The 26,103-nt window shown below is 42.9% G+C and overlaps 2 protein-coding genes and 1 long non-coding RNA gene across 5 annotated transcripts in view; 2 read left to right on the top strand and 1 right to left on the bottom strand.

The window, feature by feature from the left end:
- LOC129817731 (LHFPL tetraspan subfamily member 7 protein-like) overlaps positions 1–3,810 on the top strand; it is a 221,567-nt gene extending 217,757 nt beyond the window's left edge. The window contains exon 3 of the mRNA XM_055873244.1: positions 757–3,810. Within this exon, the coding sequence (XP_055729219.1) occupies positions 757–983 (227 nt within the window). The 3' untranslated portion in view covers positions 984–3,810. The remainder of the gene's footprint in view (positions 1–756) is intronic.
- On the bottom strand, positions 3,808–7,988 carry LOC129817714 (spermatogenesis-associated protein 22-like). Of its 3 annotated transcripts, none has more exons than XM_055873215.1 (8): positions 7,610–7,988; positions 7,264–7,329; positions 6,487–6,627; positions 6,076–6,265; positions 5,529–5,904; positions 5,030–5,138; positions 4,819–4,916; positions 3,808–4,473 (listed from the first exon to the last, which is right to left on the bottom strand). In XM_055873215.1, the coding sequence occupies exons 2-8, from the start codon at positions 7,301–7,303 to the stop codon at positions 4,282–4,284; spliced, it is 1,146 nt and encodes a 381-aa protein (XP_055729190.1). In that variant the 5' UTR covers positions 7,304–7,329; positions 7,610–7,988; the 3' UTR covers positions 3,808–4,281. The 3 variants fall into 3 exon arrangements, with proteins under 3 accessions (XP_055729190.1, XP_055729209.1, XP_055729199.1); XM_055873234.1 differs by having other exon boundaries at positions 3,808–4,470; XM_055873224.1 differs by having other exon boundaries at positions 7,644–7,988.
- Positions 6,815–26,103, top strand: LOC129817741 (uncharacterized). Its single transcript, XR_008753758.1, has 2 exons — positions 6,815–7,139; positions 14,823–26,103. It is a non-coding gene; the product is annotated as an uncharacterized LOC129817741 (long non-coding RNA).

Here is a 26,103-nt window from a genome sequence, read left to right as displayed (position 1 = left end):
ATGATGATACTCAGCAATGGATAGCTGCTTCTTGGCAGCGCTGGCTGGCAGACCTAACTCAATTTTGAAAAACTGAGCCACTCTCTCAGCCAGTCGCTACATGGGGCACTAAGGATGTGATACTGTCTGGGAAAGCTGATTGCTGCGTATTAAAGTGCCAGGCTCTTTTCTTGTGGTCGTCAGTTTGGCATGAGAAGTGCTAATGGTTTTTGGGAGACATGATTCACTTTGCATTAGCCAGGCCTGTCAATCCAGAGCCATCAGAGCTCCTTTTTTTACATAAAAAGCCTATTTCCTCTCCTCAATCAGTCCTTCCTCCATCACTCCCTGGCTGAGTTGAGACTCAATCTCAGTAGTGATTTATTTTTCTATAGGTGCTATTCAGGGTGCAACTGGAGATAGGGCAGACAGTGAAGCTCCTAAATTACACTTTTGACCATATCTGTGGGCTGTCGGCTCATAATGCAAAACCTCTAGTGCCACCAAGTGGCCAGGGGTCAACATTACCAGGAACACTTGTCAAGCTGAACGCAAAGAGCCCGGATGTAAACTTTTACAGCTGGATCTTTGATTGGAAGGATGATTGAAATGTAAGGATAACTGAAAGAAGCACATGAGAAGGAGGGATGTAAGATATATTTGTGGGAAGCTGAACAATAGGGGATCTTGTTGTCCAAAGTGCTGTCTAAAGATATTGTATTTGAATGTAACCCTGGTTGTAACCAAAGCCTCTTCCATTTCTCCTCTCTCCTCCAGTGTTTATCATGGGATCTGGGCTGCTGGTCTATCCCTTTGGGCTCAACTCCACCTTGGTGAGATCCTTCTGCGGGGACTCAGACATCTATTATGCCGGGGACTGCCAGATTGGCTGGGGATACATGCTGGCCATCGTCAGCGTCATGCTCACACTCTTCCTGCCTTTCTTCGCCAAATACGCCCCAAAGGAGCACCTGTCCCCGACACCCTTGCCCACTCTCTTATAGGGCAACAACTGACCCCACCCTCATCCAGTCAGTCTACTACAATACTCCCTACTTCCGTGTATGATGTCATGGAGATGGAGAAACCCCTGCGTCCACTTCTTCTGTAGGATGCCATTTTAAAAAGCCCTTCCCACTGATATACAACTAGGCTATACACAACTGTGAATAACATTTATGTACCGTCTTCCTTCAAGCAAAATATATTTCTTTGATCTAATAATTTACCTTATTGCTATGTTCTTTATTTTACTGTCAATTTGTGACTTTGCATTTTCTGATTTTTTTCTGGAAAAAATACATGTTTGAAAGAAACATAAGGATTGATAACAACAACCTCTGTTCAGATGGACAGAAGTATACATAAATATTAATATGTTATACATAGAAAGTTGGTTAAACATTACAGTAACCAGACAGAGGTTGATGGTCAGGACTATAACCATAATGACTCCATGGTGACATTAATAGTGGGCAATAAGAGTGGGAAATGCTGAATAAGTGTAACATTCCAGAATCATCAGAGAGTTGTTTGCATGAGAAAAGGTTGGACAATAAGGAGAATCTTCAATCGTCAAGGATGGCATGAGATTAACAGACAATATGAAATATTTCTACAGTTATCAAAGGACATGGACACGCTTCTATCTTCAATGGGTTCATGTGGATTTGGAGAACAGTCAAGACAATAGGAGACCCATTTGACATCAAGACAAAGCAAGGATCAGAAAGTTATGACACTGACTCAGACCCATAGATCTCAACACAGTGAGCGCATTCAAAGACTCCGTCCAGAGGAGTTTGAGGAAAGGGGATTGTATATAGGTTTGGATCTAGATGCAGTTTGGATCCAGCATTGAACAACACTCTGGCTGTAAGGATGTCATAAGATGGACGTGTAGCACAGTGAAACATTAGCCTGGGGACTCGCCATCTGACTTAGCGTTCAACATGGTTCTAAAAGGTCGGAGACCATTCACATTTTCAACAAGTCTCAAGCAGTGAACCATTGGACAGAAACAATTCTAGAGAAATTGTTGGACATGTTTTTCAATGGAGATGTACCAAACAATCCAGAAGTGTCTGACCTGTCTTCAAGACAAATTAATATAGATAGAGAGGTGTGCATAATAACACAATTTGTGTCAGATAGTCATCTTTTAAGGCATGTGAAAAGCATTTGTTACAAATGTGATGTTGGGATGACATGGCATCCTTCTACCAACCTTTCCAGAGTTCCTAGTGTTAATATGGTTGTCTTGTTAGCCCAAGTCATTATTATTTCAGTTTTTACACAACACAATACTAGCGATACACTATAATTCAGGACTACATGAAATCAGGCGAAAGGCAAGTAGATAAGATAGCATTGTCTTGAAATTCTAGACTAGAGTGCAGATAAAGTTGGGGTTAGTTAATAAATAGTAAAACAGCTGATCTAGATTATAATATATCTGCTCTGACCATGCCAACGTGTGCCTTTATAACGAAACCAAGACAAGTTACTTCAATACTACACTCTTAGAAAAAAGGGTTCCAAAACGGTTCTTCGGCTGTCCCCATAGGAGAACCCTTTTTGGTTCCAGGTAGAACGCTTTTGGGTTCTACATTGCTTTGAACCCAAAAGCGTTCTACCTGGAACCAAAAAGGGTTCTTCAAAGGGTTCTCCTATGGGGATAGCCGAAGAACCCTTTTAGGTTCTAGATAGCATATTTTTTTCTAAGAGTTTATTAATATCAGGTTACTATCTACTTCAACTGTGGATATTGTAGTGTAGAAATGTTCACATGTTATTATTTTCCCTGTGTGCTGTACTTTTCCTGTAAATGTTTCAAGATGTGCTTCTGTACATTATAATCTTCTTGAATTTGTAAGAATGTTCTATACAAGAAAAAAACAGATGTCTTCTAAAAGCTTGAAGGTAATGAGAGAGAGAGAGCTGTACTTGTGTTGAATTATGCCCCTGCCAATTTATTCACAAGAGGAAAATCACTTTAATCACTAAATTAAAAGGTTGTGACATGCAGCTAATGCATTAATTCCTGGCATGCCCATACACCAAGTAGAGTGGCACAACTTGAGAGCAGTACAAATTGAACTTAGCCCGCAGTTATCAGTGTTAAGTTGACACATTATCCAGGTAATATGTAAAGCGTGGCTAAAAATAATTAACTTCTGAGATAAGCCAATGGATTAGTGTGTTTTTGCCATCACATTTCTCCTAATTGAATCGTTTTATTCTTATCATGTATCATGGACAAATTGTATAATTTCCCTGACTACGCAGCCAATTCAACAAATCGGTATGCTTTTACATACATACTGCATTCCAAGGTGTGTGTGCATGCGAGCTTAATACTGAGTTGAACTTCATTGAAAATTGCCAAAATTACTTAAGAGGAAAATTCCTGATAAAAAAAAAACAATGTAAATGTGTTGCCATGTTTTGAAAAGAAGACCAAGAAAGAAATGTTGGTATTTGTATTGGACCTCATACTGTGCTTGCTACTGGGAATGACTGGGGTTCACTTACTGCACAGGATTTGTACCCCGATATGTTGAAACATTGTGTGTCAAGTCTCAGCAATGGTGAAACTGTTTTTGTAGAGTAGTAGAACTAGGTTTTCCATTGTAATATGTTGGTTGTAAATAAACTAATAACTGTATGTTATTGTAGCTCACTTTTCATTCTTAACTGCCCCCCCCCCCCCCTTAAAATATATAATTTGACTTATTACATCAACAATGTGTTTGTTTTATCTGGAACTTGCCTCTTAACAATGTTTGCTGTTCTGTGAATTTTCTTTGTAATAAAAAGTTTATTAAATGAGGAAGAGAAGGGTTTTTTATTTTGTGTCCAAAAACAGAATTGCACACATTACATTTTTTATGTGTTAAGTATTATATACACAAGAAGAATATTAAATATCTTACCTGTAATCTGATGATGTACATATTTAACATTGGGAAATTCATAAACATACAATCTTAATATGTTGCTTGTCACAAACAGATGGCACCCTTTACAGGCAAGCAGATGAAACTGTATACACTTGAACTGCCCAGTTCAGAATATTCTTTCAAAAATAAATAGGGGTATCACGTACTACTCATCCCTGGAGAATCTTCAGACATGTCAAGGATCTACATACAGTAGGACTCTATATACAGTAGGATCATTCAGTTTCTAATAGAGGAGAGCACTTGCCATATAGTGATACTCAAGAACCCATTGACAAAGACAAATGTTTTGCCTTTGAACTGTTGCTGGAAGCTCCCTTATGTGTTTCTGTGCTGCTGATCAGACTTCACTGAGTGATTTCACCAGGTCCCTCATCTCAGCGTCCGAGGCTTTGATAGACTCCTGTGCGTTCCTCTGCTCTGAGGGCAGAGCGGCCCTGACAGACACACAGGTGAGGGTGTCCCTGGTGCGGTCGTAGTTCCCCACACAGCGGTGCACCTGGCCTCGGATCAGCCTGGGCAGCTCCAGCTCCTCGTGGGGACATAAAGGGTATACATCCAGCACAACATGGTAAAGGTAACATAATGGGTATCCACCCTGGAGATACAGTACAATTTGAGAAGCCATATCCTCCAGCAATGTTGAAAAACAAACTACTGCGCTATAATGCTGGTGATCAGTAGCAGCTGGTAAGTATCCTGTTGAAATAAAATAGTCACCAAAGTTCTTGATACTGAAAAGAACTGTGGATTTTTTAGGCCTTAAAAAATGTGCTGAACATGAAGTAATTGATTGTTGTCCTCTGATTAACTCTAGACAGCCCTGTAACTGCACGTCTCAATTTCCTATTAAAGAGGAAGTGTTTTTCTGACTCACATTTTCATAGAAGACACACTGCACCACCTCTTTCCCATCTCTCATGAGGAAGTTCTTAGCTCCATGAGACCCGGCGGTGACTGCAGAGTCAAGAGTGGCTGTGAGACGGACATAGAATATAAATTAATAAAACAACATTACAAAAATTGTGTATAGAGTACAAGTAATAGTAAATACAATGTTAGAAAAGTGACACTTCTTGAGAACTTACCGAAAATCTCAAATAGGTACGGGGCTCTGTCCTTGAAATGGCTCCAGTGTCTAATGCCATCAATGACAGCAGTCAGGATCCTCAGAGAGTTCTCAGTTGCTGGTTTGACCTGGAACACAGATGGCGCCGTCACAATATAAGAGACATTAATACTTTAAAATCACTGATCTAGCATTAAACAACATACATTTTACAAGACTAGTATGAAAAGATATTAACAATATTTTTTAACTTGATTAAACATACCTACAATTGGGTTAAATATGAAAACTATATAATTGTTATTTTATGGTAAGTAATTGACGGAAACCTTTGTTTTCCTACAGCAGGGGTATTCAGCTATTACCCTACGTGGTAAGGCCTGCTGGTTTTCTGTTCTATCAGATAATTAATTGCACTCACCTGGTGGTCCAGGTCTAACGGCATCGAGGTCCAAAGTGGAGTTTGAGGGTCCTACAGTATGTTAAACTATAAACTACAATTAGCACAGATTACTTACATGTTGTACCTGAGACTGAGAGGTATTTTGAGTTTGATATGTGTCTATACTGTCTTCCATCAGTTGTTTCTGTGGCCCAGTGTTGGTGGTGGTTATAAACTTCCAGGATGTGTTCTGCTTCTGTGGTCCAGGACCATGACTTGGTCTGCTTGGAGGGGGAATGGGTTTAGACTGCTGGGAGTAAAGAGGAGGCTCTGGTGGGTTGTCCTGTCTCTGTCTGTAACCTGACTGCTGCTGACCCATCTGAGAGTAGCTGCTTGGGGGTACCGACTTGCTCTGTGTGTTCCCACTGCTGCAAGGAGCATTGTAGTTGCTCTGTCTGGGGTTTGTAGAGGCTCTTGAGTCCTGCCTCACTGGTGGCTGTCCCATCTGCAGACTGGACATATGTGAAACACTGATATGACAGATTTGTGTGTTGCAAAATCATCAGTCAAAAAAAAAAAATCTCTAGTAATATACAGTATATAGACAGTGTTCATCTGAAGGTTAACTTTTTATCTGCACTATAATGACTGCCTCTACAGAGAGACCTATCAATTTTCCATACCCTGTATTCCCAGCGTTGTATGGGTGTGGAGGTGCAAAGCTTCTCCCCACAGGTACCAGCACAGGTTGACTGTTAGGACACTGTGACTGTGGTTGAGACTGCTGCTGGTTGCCTTGTCTGCTCCACTGATTGTCCTGAGCAGCAGGTACAGGACACCTTGGGGCTTGATCTTGGTAATAGCCTGTGTTACCTGAGCAGAGGTAAAAAATATTCTGTTATAGCATTGAGATATAGGCAGCAAAAAATATTTTTCTTTGTGTGTAGTGCCATCTAGTGACTGAGATAGTAGAATTTCTCGCTCTTTTAAAATCCAAGAAAAATGAATAATAAAAGCAAAGTTTATGAATCACAGAACACATCTGATTATTGCTACCACTGAAGTCCATGAGAAGTAGCCTATACGCCTCTTACCTGATGTGTTGATGATGGATGAAGCAGAGCTGTGTGTAGGCATGTATTCATTGCCGGAGCATAATTTCTTCTCTGAGGGATTGGATGTCAAAGGCAGCCTGCTCCTTTTCTTCTGGTTAAACAGAGGCACAGAGAGGCAGCCTGGAAAGCAAATGATCATGAGACATTACATTTTTCTCATGACAGTGTTGACAATGTTTTGACAATGAATGCACCCATCACATTCTAATTAATAAAATATCAACCTGGCCTCTTTGCATTGACCCCTCGATCTTTTTTATACTGCTGCTACTCACTGTCCGCACATTGACTCGGAACTGGTGTTGGGCCGAAAACCTCACCCCTGCCAGAATTCTCCCCCCTTCCCCTTCTAATTACCTTTATTTTGTGGCTAGAGTCAAATACTTTCTGTGGCACACATCAGTGTCAAATAGGGGAGGGGGGAGGGAGGGGAACCCAGGGCGTCATACAAGCTAGAACCGCCACATACACTTGAATCAAAGAGCCAAACCGAAAACTGCAGGCAAAAATGCTTTCTGCTAAGAGCAGTATAATGTAGGCTAAACTGACAACGGAGTGAAGAGCAGAAATCTCGACTTGCAAGCAAGTCGCAGCAATGAAGAACGCGGGGGTGGGGTACCCCCTGTATAAAGGTATTTTTCTTAAAACTGCATAGTTGATTTAAGGCTTGTAAGTAAGCATTTCACGGTAAGGTCTACATTTGTTGTATTCTGCGCAGGTGACATAACGTTACAATTTGATTTGAATTTCACAAACCTGCAGTCGGTCTGGCCTGCTGGTTATCATATTTTTTCATCGTATTCCAGTGTCTTCACTCAGAGTCTAATACATTAATAAAAAACATTTTAACTAGTTAGCCTGACACCACTATCTACAAAGCATCAAAAACAACTTATTGTTAGCACGCTGTCGTTATCACTGTGCCTAAATACAGTAACTTAATTAGCTAACTACAGTAACGTAACGTTAGCAAAAAAAAGTTAGCAATAGCTATCTGTTTTAGTAGCTAGCTAGCTAAATAACAACCAAATCAAACAATGTTTAGTTTTCATCAATGCTAGCTAAGTTACATTTAATTAAATAATGTATGTCCAGTGTTTACCTCTTGTTACTGTTCCAAGTAGCTAGCTAAATACCTATTGTAGAGAGCTCCTCAGTCTCTTCCAAGCGTCCTCGAATAAAGCAGGGGCCTCCTTTTCGCCAGTTAGATCCGATAGGCACGCGCTACTGCCCGCGATTTCCCACTTCTTGGCTAGCTGGAACACTTAGCTATTCTAGCTAGCTAAGAGAGGGAGGCTGCACTTTATATAAATACATCGGTTTTTATTTTTTTATTTTTTACAAATGCACGTTTTTCCAAGTGGACTGAGTAAGTGGTTTGGCCTACATCTATGGCCTCTACACTCTTCTCACATGTTCAGGTACTGGTAACTGGGCTTTTACTGTGCTCTTGTAATCAGTTAGGCATCATCACATAGGGGAGAGTGCGGTAAATTGAGAGAGAATTTACATTCAGCGTCACTCTGTCAAGGGAAATATAGTATTCTTTCTAACAAAGATATCTACATATATTTCAGGATGTTGTGTATGTCTGGAAATAATCAGAATTCAAGTAAACGTTCGTTTAAAAAATATCCGGACAAGCTATTGGGTAAATTGAGCAACAGGAGAGGGTAAATTACGCCGCCTACACATTTCTGTATTGAATGAAATATTACCACTACATTTTTAAAACCATGTCAATATTTCTTACCCAAACAATCGTTTTTTCCCATTAATCATTTTAATTCTCTTTTAACACAGGTTTAACACCTAACAAACACAGGTTTAACACCTAACAAACACTTTGTTAGGTGTTAAACCTGTGTTAAAAGAGAATTTAAATATACACTTTTTGAACTTTACCCCCTTTTTCTCCCAAATGTTTGATCGTGTCTCAACTCTGCCATTCCCCAACTGGCTCGGGAGAGGCAAAGGTGGAGTCATAGGCCAGGCCCTGTTACCTCAGATCCCAGCAACATAATCGCTTGCATTATGCCTGGGAAGAAAACACCTCAATTTGCGCAACTTGCCTTTGGCTCAACCGTTAGCTCAATTTACCCCATGGCCATTGGCTCAACTTACCCCAAGACAAACATTTTGACTATATTAGCCCACACAGCTAGACCTCCTGTAAGGACTGACGCTGGAGATGGGAAGCAGATACGGGGAGTCAACATTTATTCAGGAACAGACAGGTAACAAAACAGGAACAGTGTCAGCACACGGGTAAACAACGACAAATGACAATTAATGCAGCAGCGGGGAACAGAGACGGGGAGGTAAAACAGGTGATTGAGTCCAGGTGAGTCCAATAATACGCTGATGCACGTGACGGGGAAAGGCAGGTGTGGGTAATGGTGGTGACAGGAGTGCGTAAAGCTGGGGAGCCTGGCGCCAGTGAGGGAACGGGAGCAGGCGTGACAGTACCCCCCCTCTGCCCACCTGGGCGAGCCTGACGGGTCAGCTGAGGCACGGGTGCTGGACAAGCCGGCTAGGTGTAAGCTCCCGGCGAACCGGCAGAGGCATGGGAGCCCGATGATCCGGCGGAGGCGTAGCAGCCTGACGAACCCGGCTGGGCGTAAAATCCTGACGATCTGATTGAAGCCCGCCATGGGATGAGCGCCTTCCGAGCCAACCGGGGCAAGAACCTCTCGAGCTGGCTTAGGTACCCCCGGTTCCATCAGTGGCGGCCCCTGGACCAGACGTCAGCACCAACCGGAACACCAGCACTCCACGATGCTTAGTATGATGGCTTCAGCATTCTGTAAGGGCCGACGCTGGAACTGAGAAGCATTTAGTCAAGAACAGACAGGTAACAAAATAGGAGCTGCATCAGCACTTGGATAAACAACGACAATTAATGCAGCATATGGGAACAGAGATGGGGAACTGACAAATATAGGGGAGGTAATAAACAGGTGATTGAGTCCAGGGGAGTCCAATAATACGCTGATGCACATGACGGGGAAAGACAGGTGTGCATAATGATGGTGGCAGGAGTATGTAAAGCTGGGGAGCCTGGTGCCTTCCAGCGCCAGGGAGGATGAGCGGGAGCAGGCGTGACACCTCCATATCTGACATTATTGAAAGAGATTGTGATCTCTCACATCTCAAAATAGGGCTACTTAATGTTAGATCCCTCACTTCCAAGGCAGTTATAGTCAAAGAACTAATCACTGATCATAATCTTGATGTGATTGGCCTGACAAACAGGGCTTAAACTTGATGAAATTAATGTGTTAAATCAGGCCTCTCCTCCTGGTTACACTAGTGACCATATCCCCTGCGCCTCACGCAAAGGCGGAGGTGTTGCTAACATTTACGACAGCAAATTTCAATTTACCACCCCAAAAATGGCTGCGTTTTTTGTCTTTTGAGCTTCTGGTCATGAAATCTATGCAGCCTACTCAATCACTTTTTATAGCTACTGTGTCACAAGAAACTAGCCCCCTGGTATACAGAAAATACCGAGCCCTGAAGCAAGCTTCCAGAAAATTGGAACATAAATGGAGCTCCACCAAACTGGAAGTCTTCCTACTAGCTTGGAAAGAAAGTACAGTGCAATATCGAAGACCTCTCACTGCTGCTCGATCATCCTATTTTCCAACCTAATTGAGAATAAGAACAATCCAAAATGTATATTTGATAGTGTCGTAAAGCTAACCACAAAGCAGCATTCCCAAGAGAGGATGCCTTTCACTTCAGCAGTGAAGAATTCATGAACGAAAAGGTCATGATCATTAGAAAGCAAACTACGGACTCCTCTTTGAATCTGCCTTCCTGAAGACAAATAATGTACATGAAACGCTTGAGTCTGATTTTAGACCCAATCATAACTCTGAAACTGCACTTGTGAAGGTGGTAAATTACCTTTTACTGGTGTCAGACCAAGGCTCTGCATCGGTCCTTGTGCTCTAAGACCTTAGTGCTGCTTTTGACACCATCAGTCACCACATTCTTTTGGAGAGATTGGAAACCTTCTTCCCTGGTTTAGATCTTATCTGTCCAAAATATATCAGTTTGTCTCTGTGGATGGTTTGTCCTCTGACAAGTTGTGGTGTTCCTCAAGGTTCTGTTTTAGGACCACTATTGTTTTCACTATATATTTAACCTCTGGTCAGTTAGCTTCATTTCAACAATTACTTAACCTGATGTCATTCGGAAACACAATGTTAACTTTCATTGCAAAAATCTGAAACTTTGTTAAAAAATGATGCAGAAAAACTCATCCATGCTTTTGTCACTTCTAGATTAGACTACTGCAATGCTCTACTCTCCGGCTACCCGGATAAAGCACTTAACACACTTTAGTTAGTGCTAAACACGGCTGCTAGAATCTTTTATTTTCCAATAAAAATAAAATAAAAAAGACAGCAATACAAACAATGACATTCATTGTACTGTTGAATGGGATGGCCAATTTAGAGGACAAAACAAAACTTAACTCACACATACACAAAATACTATTAGGTGGTACATGCATAAGAAGACAGCATATAGTCATTACAAGCAGTGTAGTTAAGCCAAAAATAAATATTGAGTGGAGTACAGCACAGAGTAGCAGCAGATCATCAACCCAGTTATGAAGCGGGACTAGACCATTTATCCAGTATCGGCTGCCATATTTTGTAAAACACTGGACTTCTATTTGAGGTATTGTATCAAATCTTTTCCATATGTATTACATTCCTTAAATCCCGTAACCACATTTCAAAGGTAGGTACAGTCTCCAATTTCCAAAATTGCAATATGAGCCTTTTGGCTAATAGAGTACAAAGAGAGACAGCTTTCCCTTCCTGGTTATTCCCATCAACTGTACCAAACAGAGTGATCAATGGGTCTGGGGCTAGAACTCTATCGAAGGCTTTAGATAAGTAATCAGAAATGAGAGCCCAGTAAGCATGTAACTTAGGGCATGTCCAGAATAAGTGGGTCAACGTCCCCTCATCCTGCTTGCACCTCTCACACAGTGGTGAGGTGTCCGGGAATATTTTATGCAGTTTTACTTTTGAGTAATGTAACCTGTGTATCACCTTAAACTGTACAAGGTTGTGTCTGGCATTCACTGGACTGTGGTTTATATTCCTGAGAGCTTCTACCCAGTCTTCATCTGAGATTTCTGAACCAAGTTCTTGTTCCCAAGCCCTTTTAATGGTGTCTGTGGATACCTCTATGTGGCCCTGTAGCACATCATACAGTCTAGAGACCGACCCTTTTGAATGGGGTTCGACAAGGATCAAGCTATCTAATGTAGGACTATTTGGCTTCATGCCATACTGTGGGATATGTGTCCTTAAGAAATTCCTGATTTGGAGGTATCTGAAGAAATGTGTTGTTGGCATGTTGAACTTTCCCTGTAATTGTTGAAATGAAGCTAACTGACCATCTATGTATAGATTACCAATTGGTGTGAGCCCCTTCTCCCTCCACTGTGAAAACACCACATCATCCAATGCAGGGTGGAAAGCATGATTCAGGCAAATTGTGATGTCTATGTAAACAGTGGGTATGTTAAGAAAATACTTAATCTGTTTCCAGATCCTAAGCGTATGACAAATGACTGGATTAGAGTCATAAGTGTCTTTTTTCACATATGACGGGCTATTAACAAGTGCAGGGAGTGAGGAACATTGACAGGAGGCCTGCTCAATCAAAAGCCACGAATGCATATCCTTCTGTCTCATCGCAGGTAGACTTTCCCTCCAGAAAGACACAATGTTCAGATTAGCAGCCCAATAATACAGTTTGAAGTGAGGAAGGCCAAAGCCTCCCTCTATCTTGTACTTGCATAAATGCTTCTTTGAAATTCTGTCTGCCTTGTTATCCCATAAAAATGGAGTTACTATTGAATCCAGCTTCTTAAAATAGCTTTGTGGTATGAAATTGGGTAGACATTGGAAGAGGTAAAGAAACCTGGGTAGGACAACCATTTTAATAGCGTTTATACGACCAACCAAGGAAATAGGCAGAGTTTTCCAAAAATCAATATTTTATTAAAGCTGATATTTTCATGTCCCGATTCGCTTTCAATAGCAATCAAGGTCTCTTGTCACTACAATGCCAAGGCTTGTGAACTTGTCCCTCACTGCTCTAAACGGGGTAGATTGCAGAAATTGCATATCCACTGGCCGTGATATTGGCATCAACTCACTTTTTTGCCAGTTTATCTTGTAGCCAGAGAAGGAGCCGAATGTGTTTGTCAAGTTAAGTAAGGGTGGAATAGATGTTTTAGGCTTGGACAAAAGCAAAAGAACATTGTATGCATATAGGGAAATTTTGTGCCGTGTGTCTTTTATTTTAACAGAAGCTATATCGGCACATGCCCGAATGCGAGTAGCAAGGGGTTCCATGGCTATAGCAAAGAGAGTAGGCCGTTCTGTATCCTCAGCCAGGGAGCTTGCTTGTCAAGAACAGATCGGCCTCTTTTGGGTTGTCAAACGTACGTGTTGATCCCTCGACTGTCACCTTAAACCGGGCTGGGAAGAGGAATCCATATCGGATGTTGGCCGCCCTGCATTTGTTGCGTACCTTATCATACTCTTTCCGTTGTAGTTAAGGGGGAACTTTTGACTAGCCAGCTTGATGCGATCCCTGGTCTGGGGATAGTGCAGCCGTACAATGAATGGCCTTGGTGGCCCTCCCTTGGCCGGCTTCGTTGCCTGAGATCTGTGTGCGTGGTCGATCGGGATGGCCGTTTTGAAATGTTCACTCCCTAGCAATGCCAGTATCAGCTCCGAGACAAATTCAGTGGGTTTCCCTTTCTCAGTGTCCTCCTGGATCCCACATATTCGGATGTTCTGGCGTCTTGAATGCGACTCAAGCATTTCCAGTCGGGCCTTCAGGGTTTTGTTGTCATTTTTGAGCTTTGCGCACTGTTTCTCTATGTCCTGTAGCCCGGCCTCGTGATCGACTGTCGTCTGCTCAACCTCATGCACCCTTCCCTTAGTTGCCTTCACAGTTTCGGCCAAAGTCCCAAGACTCTTTGAGATATCAGCCAACCTTGTGTCTACCTTCTTGCTTAGTGAGTTTATGGCAGCCAGTATGTCACTTTGAGTAGGATCTGTGGGGAACTCTTGGAAGCTAGCCTCTGCAGCTAACTCCTCGTGGGTCGGCGACGTTGAAATTGGTTCGTTGTCTATCTCATTCAAATTATCTTGTTTAGCGCCCCCTTTGGTGCCTTTTCCCTTTGTCATATTTGTTTGAAGTTATAGGTTGTGAGAGGTTAAGATAAATACTACATTTGTTTCAAAATAGAGTGGAGCTCTAGCAAAGCACGTCTACTCCATAGCACGCTCTCTAGCGCCCCCCGGCTGCTAGAATCTTGACTAGAACCCAAAAATGTGATCATAATATTACTCCAGTGCTAGCCTCTCTACACTGGTTTCCTGTTAAGGCTAGGGCTGATTTCAAGGTTTTACTGATAACCTACAAAGCGTTTACATAGGCTTGCTCCTACCCCTCTCTCAGATTTTTCCCTGCCGTACATACCTACACATACTCTACGGTCACAAGACGCAGGTCTCCTTATTGTTCCTAGAATTTCTAAGCAAACAGCTGGAGGAAGGGCTTTCTCCTAGAGAGCTCAATTTTTATGGAATGGTCTGCCTACCCATGTGAGAGAGACAGACTTGGTCTCAACCTTTAAGTCTGTACTGAAGACTCATCTCTTCAGTAGGTCCTATGATTTTGTGTAGTCTGGCCCAGGGGTGTGAAGGTGAACTTAAAGGCACTGGAGCGACCAACCGCCCTTGCTGTCTCTGCCTGGCCGGTTCCCCCCTCTCCACTGGGATTCTCTGCCTCTGACTCTATTACGGGTGCTGAGTCACTGGCTTACTAGTGCTCTTCCATGCCACCCCTAGGAGGGGTGCGTCACTTGAGTGGATTGAGTCACTGGCGTGATCTTCCTGTCCAGTTTGTCGCCCCCTCGGACTCGTGCGGTGGAGGAGATCTTCATGGGCTATACCCAGCCTTGTCTCAGAGTAGGAGGTTGGTGGTCTGTTGACATCCCTCTAGTGGTGTGGGGGCTGTGCTTTGGGAAAGTGGGTGGGGTTATATCCTGCCTGGTTGGCCCTGTCTGGGGGTATTGTCGGACAGGGCCACAGTGTCTCCCGACCCACTCTGTCTCCGCCTCCAATATCTATGCTGCAATAGTCTAGGTGCCGGGGGGATAGGGTCCATCTGTTATATCTGGTGTTATTCTCCTTTCTTATCCAGTGTCCTGTGTGATTTTAAGTATGCTCCCTCTAATTCTCTTTCTCTCCCTCCCCTTCCAGAGGACCTGAGCCCTAGGACCATGCCTCAGGACTACCTGGCCTAATGACTCCTTGCTGTCCCCAGTCCAACTGGTCGTGCTGCTGCTCCAGTTTAAACTATTCTGCCTGCGGCTATGGAACTCTGACCTGTTCACCGGACGTGCTACCTTGACCCAGACCTGCTGTTTTCAACTCTCTCTCTCTCTACAGCACCTGCTATTTCAACCTCTGAATGCCCGGCTATGAAAAGCCAAGTGACATTTACTCCTGATGTACTGACCTGTTGCACCCTCCACAACCACTGTGATTATTATTTGACCTTGCTGGTCATCTATGAGGTCAGTACAGGTGCATCGAAGCTATTTTTCAGTCCTTAAAGTCATCCATCATCTCTGTTCCGGCAGTAGCAGTCAGCCAGCCAGGCCATATAATGGTATCTATGTGCTCCCCATACTGTACTGTCTTCCTATGTAGCTATATGCCTAAGTATGCTGCAGAGCTGTTTGATTGAATCATTTTACTAGTTCTTCAAAGTAGATAAGGCATACTTTCACAAACTCGATCCCTCTCGTTGCGGTCTGTATGCATCTAACCCAATGACTGTATGATCTAGCCTAGCAGGCGTAAAAGTGTATCCGTCCAGAGATTTGTATATAATGTCACGGCCGTCAGACTGTTAAACAGCCGTGACTAACACAGAGAGGCTGCTGCCTACATACAGACTTGAAATCATTGGTCACTTTAATAAATAGATCACGTGCCACTTTAATAATGCCACTTTAATAATGTTTACATATCTTGCATTACTCATCCCATATGTATATACTGTATTTTATACCATGTATTGCATCTTGCCTATGCCACTCGGTCATCGCTCACCTCACTCCAAGATGGCGTAGCAGTTCAGACGTCTTGTCGTTTCCCGTGTACATATCTTTTTTTTCTTCATATATTTCGTATATATTTTTAACCTCAATTTCAACATACTCTCCAGGAACCCGCTTTAGAACCAGAACCCCCAACAGAAGCTAGCCAGCTAACTAGCTAGTAGTCAGTTAGCCACTGCTAGCAGTCATCAGCTAACCTTAGCCTGGTCAACTCCTGCCAGTCTGCACAGCGCGATTCAACCCAGAGCATACCTGACTGCTTTTTCTCCACATCTCCGGATTCCTACCGAAAGCGCTGAACATTTTCACCTGGATCATCGCAGCTAGCAAGCTGCTATCCGAGTGGCTACCACTGGCTAACGTCTCTGTCACGAAGCAAGCAACAGTTAGCCTGGAACTAGCCTCGTACTAGGCCCATCTCCCGGCTAACTGAAGAGGTCCATCAGCCATTCCTTGGGCTACAATACCTATTTTGCCAATTGGCCTGGACCCCTTTTACTGCCGACACGTAGCCCCGCTGATCCATCACCGACGTAATCCGTCCGAGGGGGTTTCAATAGGCTCCTCCGTCGCAACGTCCCCTGAAGGCCCATCTGCTAGCTGTCTAGAGCATATCGGACTGTTAGCTGAAGAGGTCCATCAGCCAATTTCTTGGGCTACAATACCTATTTTGCCAATTGGCCTGGACACTGTTACTGCGTACACAGAGCCCTGCTGATCCATCACGACTGGTCTGCCGACGTAACCGTCCGAGGGGGCTACAACCCTCTTCCGTCGTGACGTCCCCCAAAGGCCCTTCTGCTAACCTGCTAGCCCCGGCCCGCTAGCTGTCTGAATCGCCGTGTCTCCAGCTCGCCAAGCTACCCACTGGTCCCTATGATCACTCGGCTACGCATGCATCTCCTAATGTCAATATGCCTTGTCCATTGCTGTTTTGGTAAGTGATTGTCTTATTTCACTGTAGAGCCTGCAGCCCTGCTCAATATGCCTTAGCTAGCCCTTTTGCTCCACCTCCCACATGTGGTGACCTCACCTGGTTTAAATGTCTCTAGAGACAAAACCTCTCTCATCATCACTCAATGCCTAGGTTTACCTCCACTGTATTCACATCGTACCATACCCTTGTCTGTACATTATGCCTTGAATCTATACTCCTTTTACTCTCTGTTCCGAACGCACTAGATGACCAGTTCTTATAGCCTTTAGCCGTATCCTTATCCCACTCCTCCTCTGGTGATGTAGAGGTTAATTAAAAGCCTTGGTTTCATGCATGTTAAAATCAGAAGCCTCCTCCCTAACTTTTTTTCTTCTCACTGCTTTAGCACTGCCAACCCGGATGTCCTAGCCGTGTCTGTATCCTGGCTTAGGAAGCCCACCAAAAATTCTGAAATGTACATCCCTAACTATAACATTTTCTGACAAGATATAACTGCCAAAGGGGGCGGAGTTAGCTTGCAGAGTTCTGTCATGCTATCCAGGTCTGTGCCCAAACAATTCAAGCTTCTACTTCTAAAAATCCACCTTTCCAGAAACAAGTCTCTTACCGTTGCCGCTTGTTATAGACCACCTTCTGCCCCCAGCTGTGCCCTGGACACCATATGTGAATTGATTGCCCCCCCATCGGTCTTCAGAGCTCGTAGTGTTAGATGACCTAAACTGGGACATGCTTAACACCCCGGCCGTCCTACAAATCTAAGCTAGATGCCCTCAATCTCACACAAATTATCAATGAATTTACCAGGTACAACTCCAAATCCGTAAACACGGGCACCCTCATAGATATCATCCTGACCAACCTGCCCTCTAAATACACCTCTGCTGTCTTCAACCAGGATCTCAGCGATCATTGCCTGCGTCCGTAATGGGTCTGCGGTCAAACGACCACCCCTCATCACTGTCAAACGCTCCCTAAAGCACTTCAGCGAGCAGGCCTTTCTAATCAACCTGGCCCGGGTATCCTGGAAGGATATTGACCTCATTCCGTCAGTAGAGGATGCCTGGTTAATCTTAAAGTGCTTTCCTCACCATCTTAAATAAGCATGCCCCATTACATTTTTTTTTAACCAGGAACAGATCTAGTCCTTGGTTCACTCCAGACCTGACTGCCCTTGACCAGCACAAAAACATCCTGTGGAGTACTGCTTTAGCATCGAATAGCCCCCGCGATATGCAACTTTTCAGGTTAGTTAGGAACCAATACACACAGGCAGTTTGAAAAATCTAGCCTTTACTTTCCTAACAGAAATTTGCATCCTGTAGCACAAACTCAAATGTTCTGGACTCTAAAGTCCATGGACCAGCTGCCCACTGCACTGAGGCTAGGAAACATTGTCACCACCGATAAATCCACGATAATTGAGAATTTCAATAAGCATTTTTCTACTGCTGGCCATTGCTTTCCACCTGGCTACCTCTACCTTGGTCAACAGCCCTGCACCCTCCACAGCAAATTGCCCAAGCCTCCCCCATTTCTTCTTCACCCAAATCCAGATAGCTGATGTTTTGAAAGAGTTGCAAAATCTGGATCCTTAGAAATCAGCTGGGCTAGACAATCTGGACCCTCCCTTTCTAAAATGATCTGCCGCAATTGTTGCAACCCCTATTACTAGCCTGTTCAACCTCTCTTTCGTATCGTCTGAGATCCCCAAAGATTGGAAAGCTGCCGCGGTCATCCCCCTCATCAAAGGGGGAGACACTCTAGACCCAAACTGTTACAGACCTTTATCTATCCTACCCTGCCTTTCTAAGGTCTTCAAAAGCAAAGTTAACAAACAGATCTCCGAACATTTTGAATCCGACCGTACCTTCTCCGCTATGCAATCTGGTTTCCGAGCTGGTCAAGGGTGCACCTCATCCACGCTCTAGGTCCGAAACGATATCATTACCGGCATTGATAAAAGACAATACTGTGCAGCCGTATTCATCGACCTGGCCACGGTTTTCGACTCTGTCAATCACCACATTCTTATCGGCAGACTCAACAGCCTTGGTTTCTCAAATGACTGCCTCACCTGGTTCACCAACTACTTCTCAGACAGAGTTCAGTGTGTCAAATTGGAGGGCCTGTTGACTGGACCTCTGGCAGTCGCTATGGGGGTGCCACAGGGTTCAATTCTCGGGCTGACTCTTTTCTCTGTATACATCAATGATGTCGCTCTTGCTGCTGGTGATTCTCTGATCCACCTCTACGCAGACGACACCATTCTGTATACATCTGGCCCTTCTTTGGACACTGTGTTAACTAACCTCCAGACGAGCTTCAATGCCATACAACTCTCCTGCCGTGACCTCCAACTGCTCTTAAATGCAAGTAAAACTAAATGCATGCTCTTCAACCGATTGCTGCCTGCACCTGTCCAGCCTCACTACTCTGGACGGTTCTATGTTAGAATTTGTGAACAAATACAACTACAAATACCTAGGTGTCTGGTTAGACTGTAAACTCTCCTTCCAGACTCACATTACGCATCTCAAATCCAAAATTAAATCTAGAAGAATCGGCTTCCTATTTCGCAACAAAGCATCCTTCACTCATGCTGCCAAACATACCCTCGTAAAACTGCCGATCCTTGACTTCGGCGATGTCATTTACAAAATAGCCTCCAACACTCTACTCAGCAAATTGGATGCAGTCTGTCACAGTGCCATCCGTTTTGTCACCAAAGCCCAATATACTACCCACCACTGCGACCTGTATGCCCTCGTTGGCTGGCCCTCACTTCATATTCGTCGCCAAAACCACTGGCTCCAGGTCATCTATAAGTCTTTGCTATGTACAGCCCCGCCTTATCTCAGCTCACTGGTCAACTTAGCAACACGCGCTCTAGCAGGTATATGTCACTGGTCACCCCCAAAGCCAATTCCTACTTTGTCCGCCTTTCCTTCCAGTTCTCTGCTGCCAAGGACTGGAACAATTTGCAAAAGAAAATAACTGAAGCTGGAGACGCCCATCTCCCTCACTAACTTTAAGCATCAGCTGTCAGAGCAGCTCACCGATCACTGCACCTATACATAGCCCATCCATCTACCTCATCCCCATATTGTTATTTATTTTTTTGCTCCTTTGCACCCCAGTGCTTGCACATTCATCTTCTGCACATCTATCACTCCAGTGTTTTATTGCTGAATTGTAATTACTTCGACACTACGGCCAATTTATTGCCTTACCTCACTAATCTTCTCATTTGCACACACTGTATATAGATTTTTTCTATTGTGTTATTGACTGTACGTTTATTTATTCCATGTATAACTGTGTTTGTGTCGCACTGCTTTGCTTTATCTTGGACAGGTCGCAGTTGTAAATGAGAACTTGTTCTCAACTGGCCTACCTGGTTAAATAAAGGTGAAATATATATATATATTTTTTTAAATATATTTATTCTTATTCCATCCCTTTTCTTAAATGTGTGTATTATGTAGTTGTGGAATTGTTAGATTACTTGTTAGATATTACTCCACTGTTGGAACTAGAAGCACAAGCATTTCGCTACACTCGCAATAACATCTGCTAACCATGTGTATGTGACCAATAACATTTTATTTTATTTGATGAATGTTTGAACATCTTGAAGACCAATCCGGCCATGTACTGTTATAATCTCCACCCGGCACAGCCAGAAGGGGACTGGCCACCCCTCAGAGCCTGGTTCCTCTCTAGGTTTCTTCCTACAGTAGGTTCCTGCCTTTCTCGGGAGTTTTTCCCAGCCACCATTCTTCTACATCTGCATTGTTTGGGGTTTTAGGCTGGGTTTCTGTATATCACTTTGACATCTGCTGATGTAAAAAGGGCTTTATAAATACGTTTGATTGTCATGAAACCTATAACACAAATTAATTTGACTTGGTGAAAACCAATTTTTTGCGACCTAACTTCCTTATCACTTTTTCCATGTGATTTCTTCCTTCACGGACTCCATGAAATGATGACTTCTTCCTAAATATACATTCCCCACTCTCCCCTACCACAATATATGCAATCTGAATCAGTTACAGTATATGAATAGTAGGCTACACACAATGCATTTCCAATGTCATGAATAGAATAGAGAATCACTGATTGTCAAGGTTGTGTTTTTGAAGCGCTGATGTTTGAAGTGGGGTTAGAGTGAGTAGACTGATATCCACCTACTGCAGCCTCCTACAGAGTCGCGGCCAGTGGTTGAATGTCTCAACAATTCTGTGTCCTGTCCCCTGTTATTTTATTCTTTAATGGGAGGGATCAAAGAGCATATACATTGACATGTCTCCACAGTCAATGAGTAACTTCCCCTCAGCTCCAAACCAAAAGGTGCATGTTACTGCAGTGCTACCAACGGAACTCTAGACACTTTATAAACTGGCATAAAGAAAATGAGAGATAGAGACTGTGACCAAGTAGATGTGTGTTTTTGGTGTATTCTTTTTAACCTGTTTCCAATCATAATCATTTAGCTGCCAGGGTGCCGGATGATAATCAGACAAGGGGAATGATTGTTTTGCTGAGGCTATATCTCTTTCATATCAATTCTTAGTAAAGTGCACTGCAAATTTGATTAAAAGTGATGAGTCTTTTGGATCACACATTCAATTTCATATTGAGTATATTGCCATTTGTTCAGCCTAGATAGAAAAGTAGTGGGATCTGCACACAGTGGAGCACATGACTGACATTCTCACATTGTGAATGTAACAATCTGGGTTATTATTTTCTTAGGAGGGGTTTTGTATGTATTATATCAAGGTGGGGCAAACAGTGTATGAAGGGCAGTGTGCCAGGTCATGGCCACTGGCAGGTCTACACATGGTTTATTTACAATCATTGATTGCCAGGGGGGGTGAGAATGTCAGTGAATGTGTGTGTGTGTGCACGCGCATGTTTGCATTCCATAGATTCACAGAGCCTCTTAGGCATGTTTTGGACTTCACATTGTGTGAGCTCCAACTCCCTGCACTGGATCCTAGTTAGTCCATTCTTTTAATCACTGGGGGAAATACTTCAGCCCATTAATCAAGAGCCAATAGTTACTCTTACAAAATATCTGTCTAAGACTAGAGAGACCGAGTTTTCTTTTTACATCTTTTCCTTAGCACATATTCTTTATAATCTAAGGAAGGCATAGATGTTTAGAGAATCAATTGCAAGAATCTAAGTGGTGGATCTGAGCCTGTTTACTTTACCCATGTTGAAAATTGATCTTTTACTCTGAACTTGAAGAGGAAAATAGGAAATGACAAGGGTCAGGGCTGAGTTAACAGCGTTTCGCTTCATTAGCTCTAGGCCTGAGGGTAATCGCTGACTCCTCAGCGTGCCTGTGACATACTGGCAGCAAGTCCGAAGGCCACCCTTTTATGACACACATGGCCTTTCTGTATGAGCAACTGTGTCTTGTGTTTCCAGGGTCCCTACCTTCATGGCAATGGAGATTTGCATAGTCTTCTCAGGGAGAGGAGCCTTCTTGCACTGCACTCTTTAATCTCCCCTAGTAGTAATTGGTCTCCCAGCAGAAGAGAACTGATCAATTTCTACTCCTTGGTGGAAAACCAATGGCCCACCACTGGCACCTCTCCAGAAGAGCATCAGACAGACCAAAAAACGAGACAGATTTAACAAAGAGTATGGGGGGGGGGGGATTTAAGTAGCTTTAAAATGTAGGCCAACCATTAATGTGCAAAGGTGGAAGTTATTCCTCAAAGGTCTTTCTCCGGTTTATGGAGTGGGGAGTTCTGTTCCAGGTTTCCCTCCAGCTCGGTCTACTCCAGAGCCACCTCCTCTGGGTAAGGCCTGAAGCACAAAGAAATGTTGAGCAGTACAATGCCTCAATTGTATTTTAATAAATATTTACAATTATGCAGAGTCCATCATTTAAAAAACAAAATCTGTTTTAAAAATCAGGCGAGTCAAATACAATGGAAAAGGGTTGAAGGACCTGTGTCGTACTCATTCCATGGAAGGCCGAGTGTCTGCGGGTTTTCGCTCCTTGATTGACACAATAAGATCACTAATTAGTAGGAACTCCTCACCTGGTTGTCTGTTTGGTTGGTTCATGGATCAGAGACCAGATGCTACTGGAAGTGGTGTTTGAGGGCCAGTAGGATGCACTCTTTCCTCTGATCTAAAGGGTTTCTAAAATCCCCATTGGGAAAAATAAATGGTGAAAAAACGATTGGAACCATTTCCATGTTTGACCGCTATGTTTTATGACTACTGTGGTACTCTATTTTAAGCCTTGCTGAGCAGCATGGCAGCCGAGCAGCTAGGGGCGTTGACAACGAAGGCCCTCAGTCAAACAGAAAACTGGTTTCCACAGCCACAATCTCAGACAAGGTGACTTTTTTATCAATATATTTGCCTGTATTTACCCCCAACAAATAAAACGCGTATAAGGCTATCATAAAGAACCACAAATGCCATGATCTGGACGAGAATGTCACTTATTTCATACCAACGAGAAAGAATCTTTCAAATAAAGGTACACTTACTGTAGAAATTTCTCAGGGATCCACAGGCTTTGTGCGCATCCAGTTGACAAATGACACTTCCTCTCCAGTTACTTACACACAGGTGTTTGGAGCATGCAAAGGTGTGTCGAAATTCAACCGTTACTGTTTCTCGCTGATATGAAAGATACGTTCCTTATGTTTAAACCATACTGCATGCGATTAGTTTTGTCGTTAGAGACAGGGCCATATAGGCTACTGTGGCGTAAACAAGAATCACAATGAGTGTGAGTTTCCAACCTAGAGACATCTTCAAGTAACTCAATTTATACAATGATGCTTTTTCAATTAGACTTAGGATTTTGGATCATGCTACTCTGCATGTTAAGTAGCGTGATCAATTAACATAGTGAATTATCACACAGAATTTTCTGTCATTTCCACAACTTGACTTTGATCAATTTCTTACATAATGTAAGGGGGCCAGTATATGAATGCAGTATCACAAGGTGCTCAGAGAGAGAGAACATTTTTTGTGTATTCATAGAAAGAAAGCTGAAACTAAAGTTTAATTAGCATTTTCATATACAGTGTTTAGGCACCCAATATTGTAAGAGTCAATAAAACCGGTGGAGGAAGAGAGAGTTTGCAGCTGTACTGACACTGGATTATGCATATGCAGCCATGAGTCATTCAATAAAATGTTTCATGGTTTTCAATTTCATGATTTGCAATATATTCTTGTTGTGTAACTTGCACCTCAAGTCCAAAAACAGTAATGTGTTTGCATTGGGTTTGAGTTCTATCAGAAATAACTTTAATTCACAAGGCTTGTGGGCTCCTGAGTGGCGCAGTGTTCTAAGGCACTCAGTGCTTGAGGCGTCACTACAGACACCCTGGTTCAATTCATCTGCAGACTAGCCAATTGTAAACAACTCTTCTTACTCTAAAGTGCAAATGCTAATAGCCTACTGGAGAATCCAGATAAGATCATTGTCAATGCCTCTTGTCTTTATTCGATCTGATTTATGAACCAATGTGTGTACAAAATATCAAATGGTCAGAAATACCCACCCATTCTTAATCAAGATGACTTGTTCAACTTCTTTAACAAGAGGACAAAATGAGGAGAAATGTTTTTGTATTAGCTTTTTCTTGACCACTCCTTGGTTAGCCAGCATCTGCTTCCTCAGTTTATGCTGCAGACTGATCAATTTCCTCTCTAACTCTGCCCACCCAATGTTTCAGCATCCTTGAGCATGTAAGTGCTGGCTCAGACGCCTGCTGCATCTTCTTGATGAAATGTCATTACTGCCAGAAGGTCAGCTTCACTGTCAAGTCTCAAGGAAGGCTTTGCCAACCCTCATTATTTTATTGTGCAATTATAGCCTATTACACTCAGTTACCATGCAGATTGTGGCCACGTAAAGTAGAAAATGGCTACTTGGATGTCTGACCCAGCCTTAGCACTCTGGTATGATAAAGATGTTGACAGACATCTGGATCCAGGATCCAAGAGAAATTAAATCAAATTTTATTTGTCACATACACATGGTTAGCAGATGTTAATGCGAGTGTAGCGAAATGCTTGTGCTTCTAGTTCCGACGATGCGGTAATAACCAACGAGTAATCTAACCTAACAATTCCACAACTACTACCTTATACACACAAAAGGGATAAAGGGATATCCCTCCCTGTAAAGGGATAAAGAATATGTACATAAAGATATATGAATGAGTGATGGTACAGAAAGGCAAGATGTGGTAGATGGTATAGAGTACAGTATATACATATGAGATGAGTAATGTGGGGTATATAAACATAAAGTGGCATAGTTTAAAGTGGCTAGTGATACATGTATTACATAAAGATGGCAAGATGCAGTAGATGATATAGAGTACAGTATATACATATACATATGAGATGAGTAATGTAGGGTATGTAAACATTATATTAAGTGGCATTGTTTAAAGTGGCTAGTGATATATTTTTCCATCAATTTCCATCCATTCCCATTATTAAAGTGGCTGGAGTTGAGTCAGTATGTTGGCAGCAGCCACTAAATGTTAGTGGTGGCTGTTTAACAGTCTGATGGCCTTGAGATAGGAGCTGTTTTTCAATCTCTCCCAGCTTTGATGCACCTGTGCTGACCTCGCCTTCTGGATGATAGCGGGGTAAACAGGCAGTGGCTCTGGTGGTTGTTGTCCTTGATGATCTTTATGGCCTTCCTGTTACATCGGGTGCTGTAGGTGTTCTGGAGGGCAGGTAGTTTGCCCCCGGTAATGCGTTGTGCAGACCTCACTACCCTCTGGAGAGCCTTACGGTTGTGGGCGGAGCAGTTGCCGTACCAGGCGGTGATACAGCCCGACAGGATGCTCTCGATTGTGCATCTGTAGAAGTTTGTGAGTGCTTTTGGTGACAAGCCAAATTTCTTCAGCCTCCTGAGGTTGAAGAGGCGCTGCTGCGCCTTCTTCACAACACTGTCTGTGTGGGTGGACCAATTCAGTTTGTCCGTGATGTGTACTCCGAGGAACTTATGAGTTGGATGATCTATTGTGCAAATACTCTGAGTAGAGATCGTTCAATAACTATTTTAAACAGGTCGTTATTACTTATTTCAACTGAAACTATACACTCACCTCAAGATTTAGCTGAGTAAGCAGCTGACTTGTCATTGTGGCAGAAGATGTACTAATACCAGTGCTTGGGAAATGGACAGGATGGAGCTGTGTTGACTTATCAAAAATGTATATTTGACTGAAAGGTCTTGATGAAATGTGGGATGATTCAGTTCTCAGCAAGTGGCTATGTGGTAAGCCCTGTTTGACATTTGAGGACAAATTAATTAAAGTTGTTCATATTTGCTGCACATACAAGATACACATGAATTGTTTATTGTCTATTATTAGTGGCTTCACCTACAAAACTCCATTATCATGATTTTATTGTTGGGGCTTTTATTGTAAATCGAATAAAACCTTTCATCCACAGCTTT

This window comes from Salvelinus fontinalis, chromosome 2, assembly GCF_029448725.1.
Source record: "Salvelinus fontinalis isolate EN_2023a chromosome 2, ASM2944872v1, whole genome shotgun sequence".
Classification (NCBI taxonomy): Eukaryota; Metazoa; Chordata; class Actinopteri; order Salmoniformes; family Salmonidae; genus Salvelinus; species Salvelinus fontinalis.
Note: the sequence above shows the minus strand (reverse complement) of the source record. Positions and strands in the feature narration are given on the sequence as shown.

Excerpts from the sequence above, each read along its gene's own strand:
- LOC129817714 (XM_055873215.1), bottom strand. The coding sequence starts at position 7,303 with ATGAAAAAATATGATAACCAGCAGGCCAGACCGACTGCAG. Across the intron at positions 6,266-6,486 it reads ATCCATCATCAACACATCAG|GTAACACAGGCTATTACCAA; the intron begins GTAAGAGGCGTA and ends ACCTCTGCTCAG. Across the intron at positions 4,474-4,818 it reads AGTGTGTCTTCTATGAAAAT|GAGCTGGAGCTGCCCAGGCT; the intron begins GTGAGTCAGAAA and ends TGTCCCCACGAG.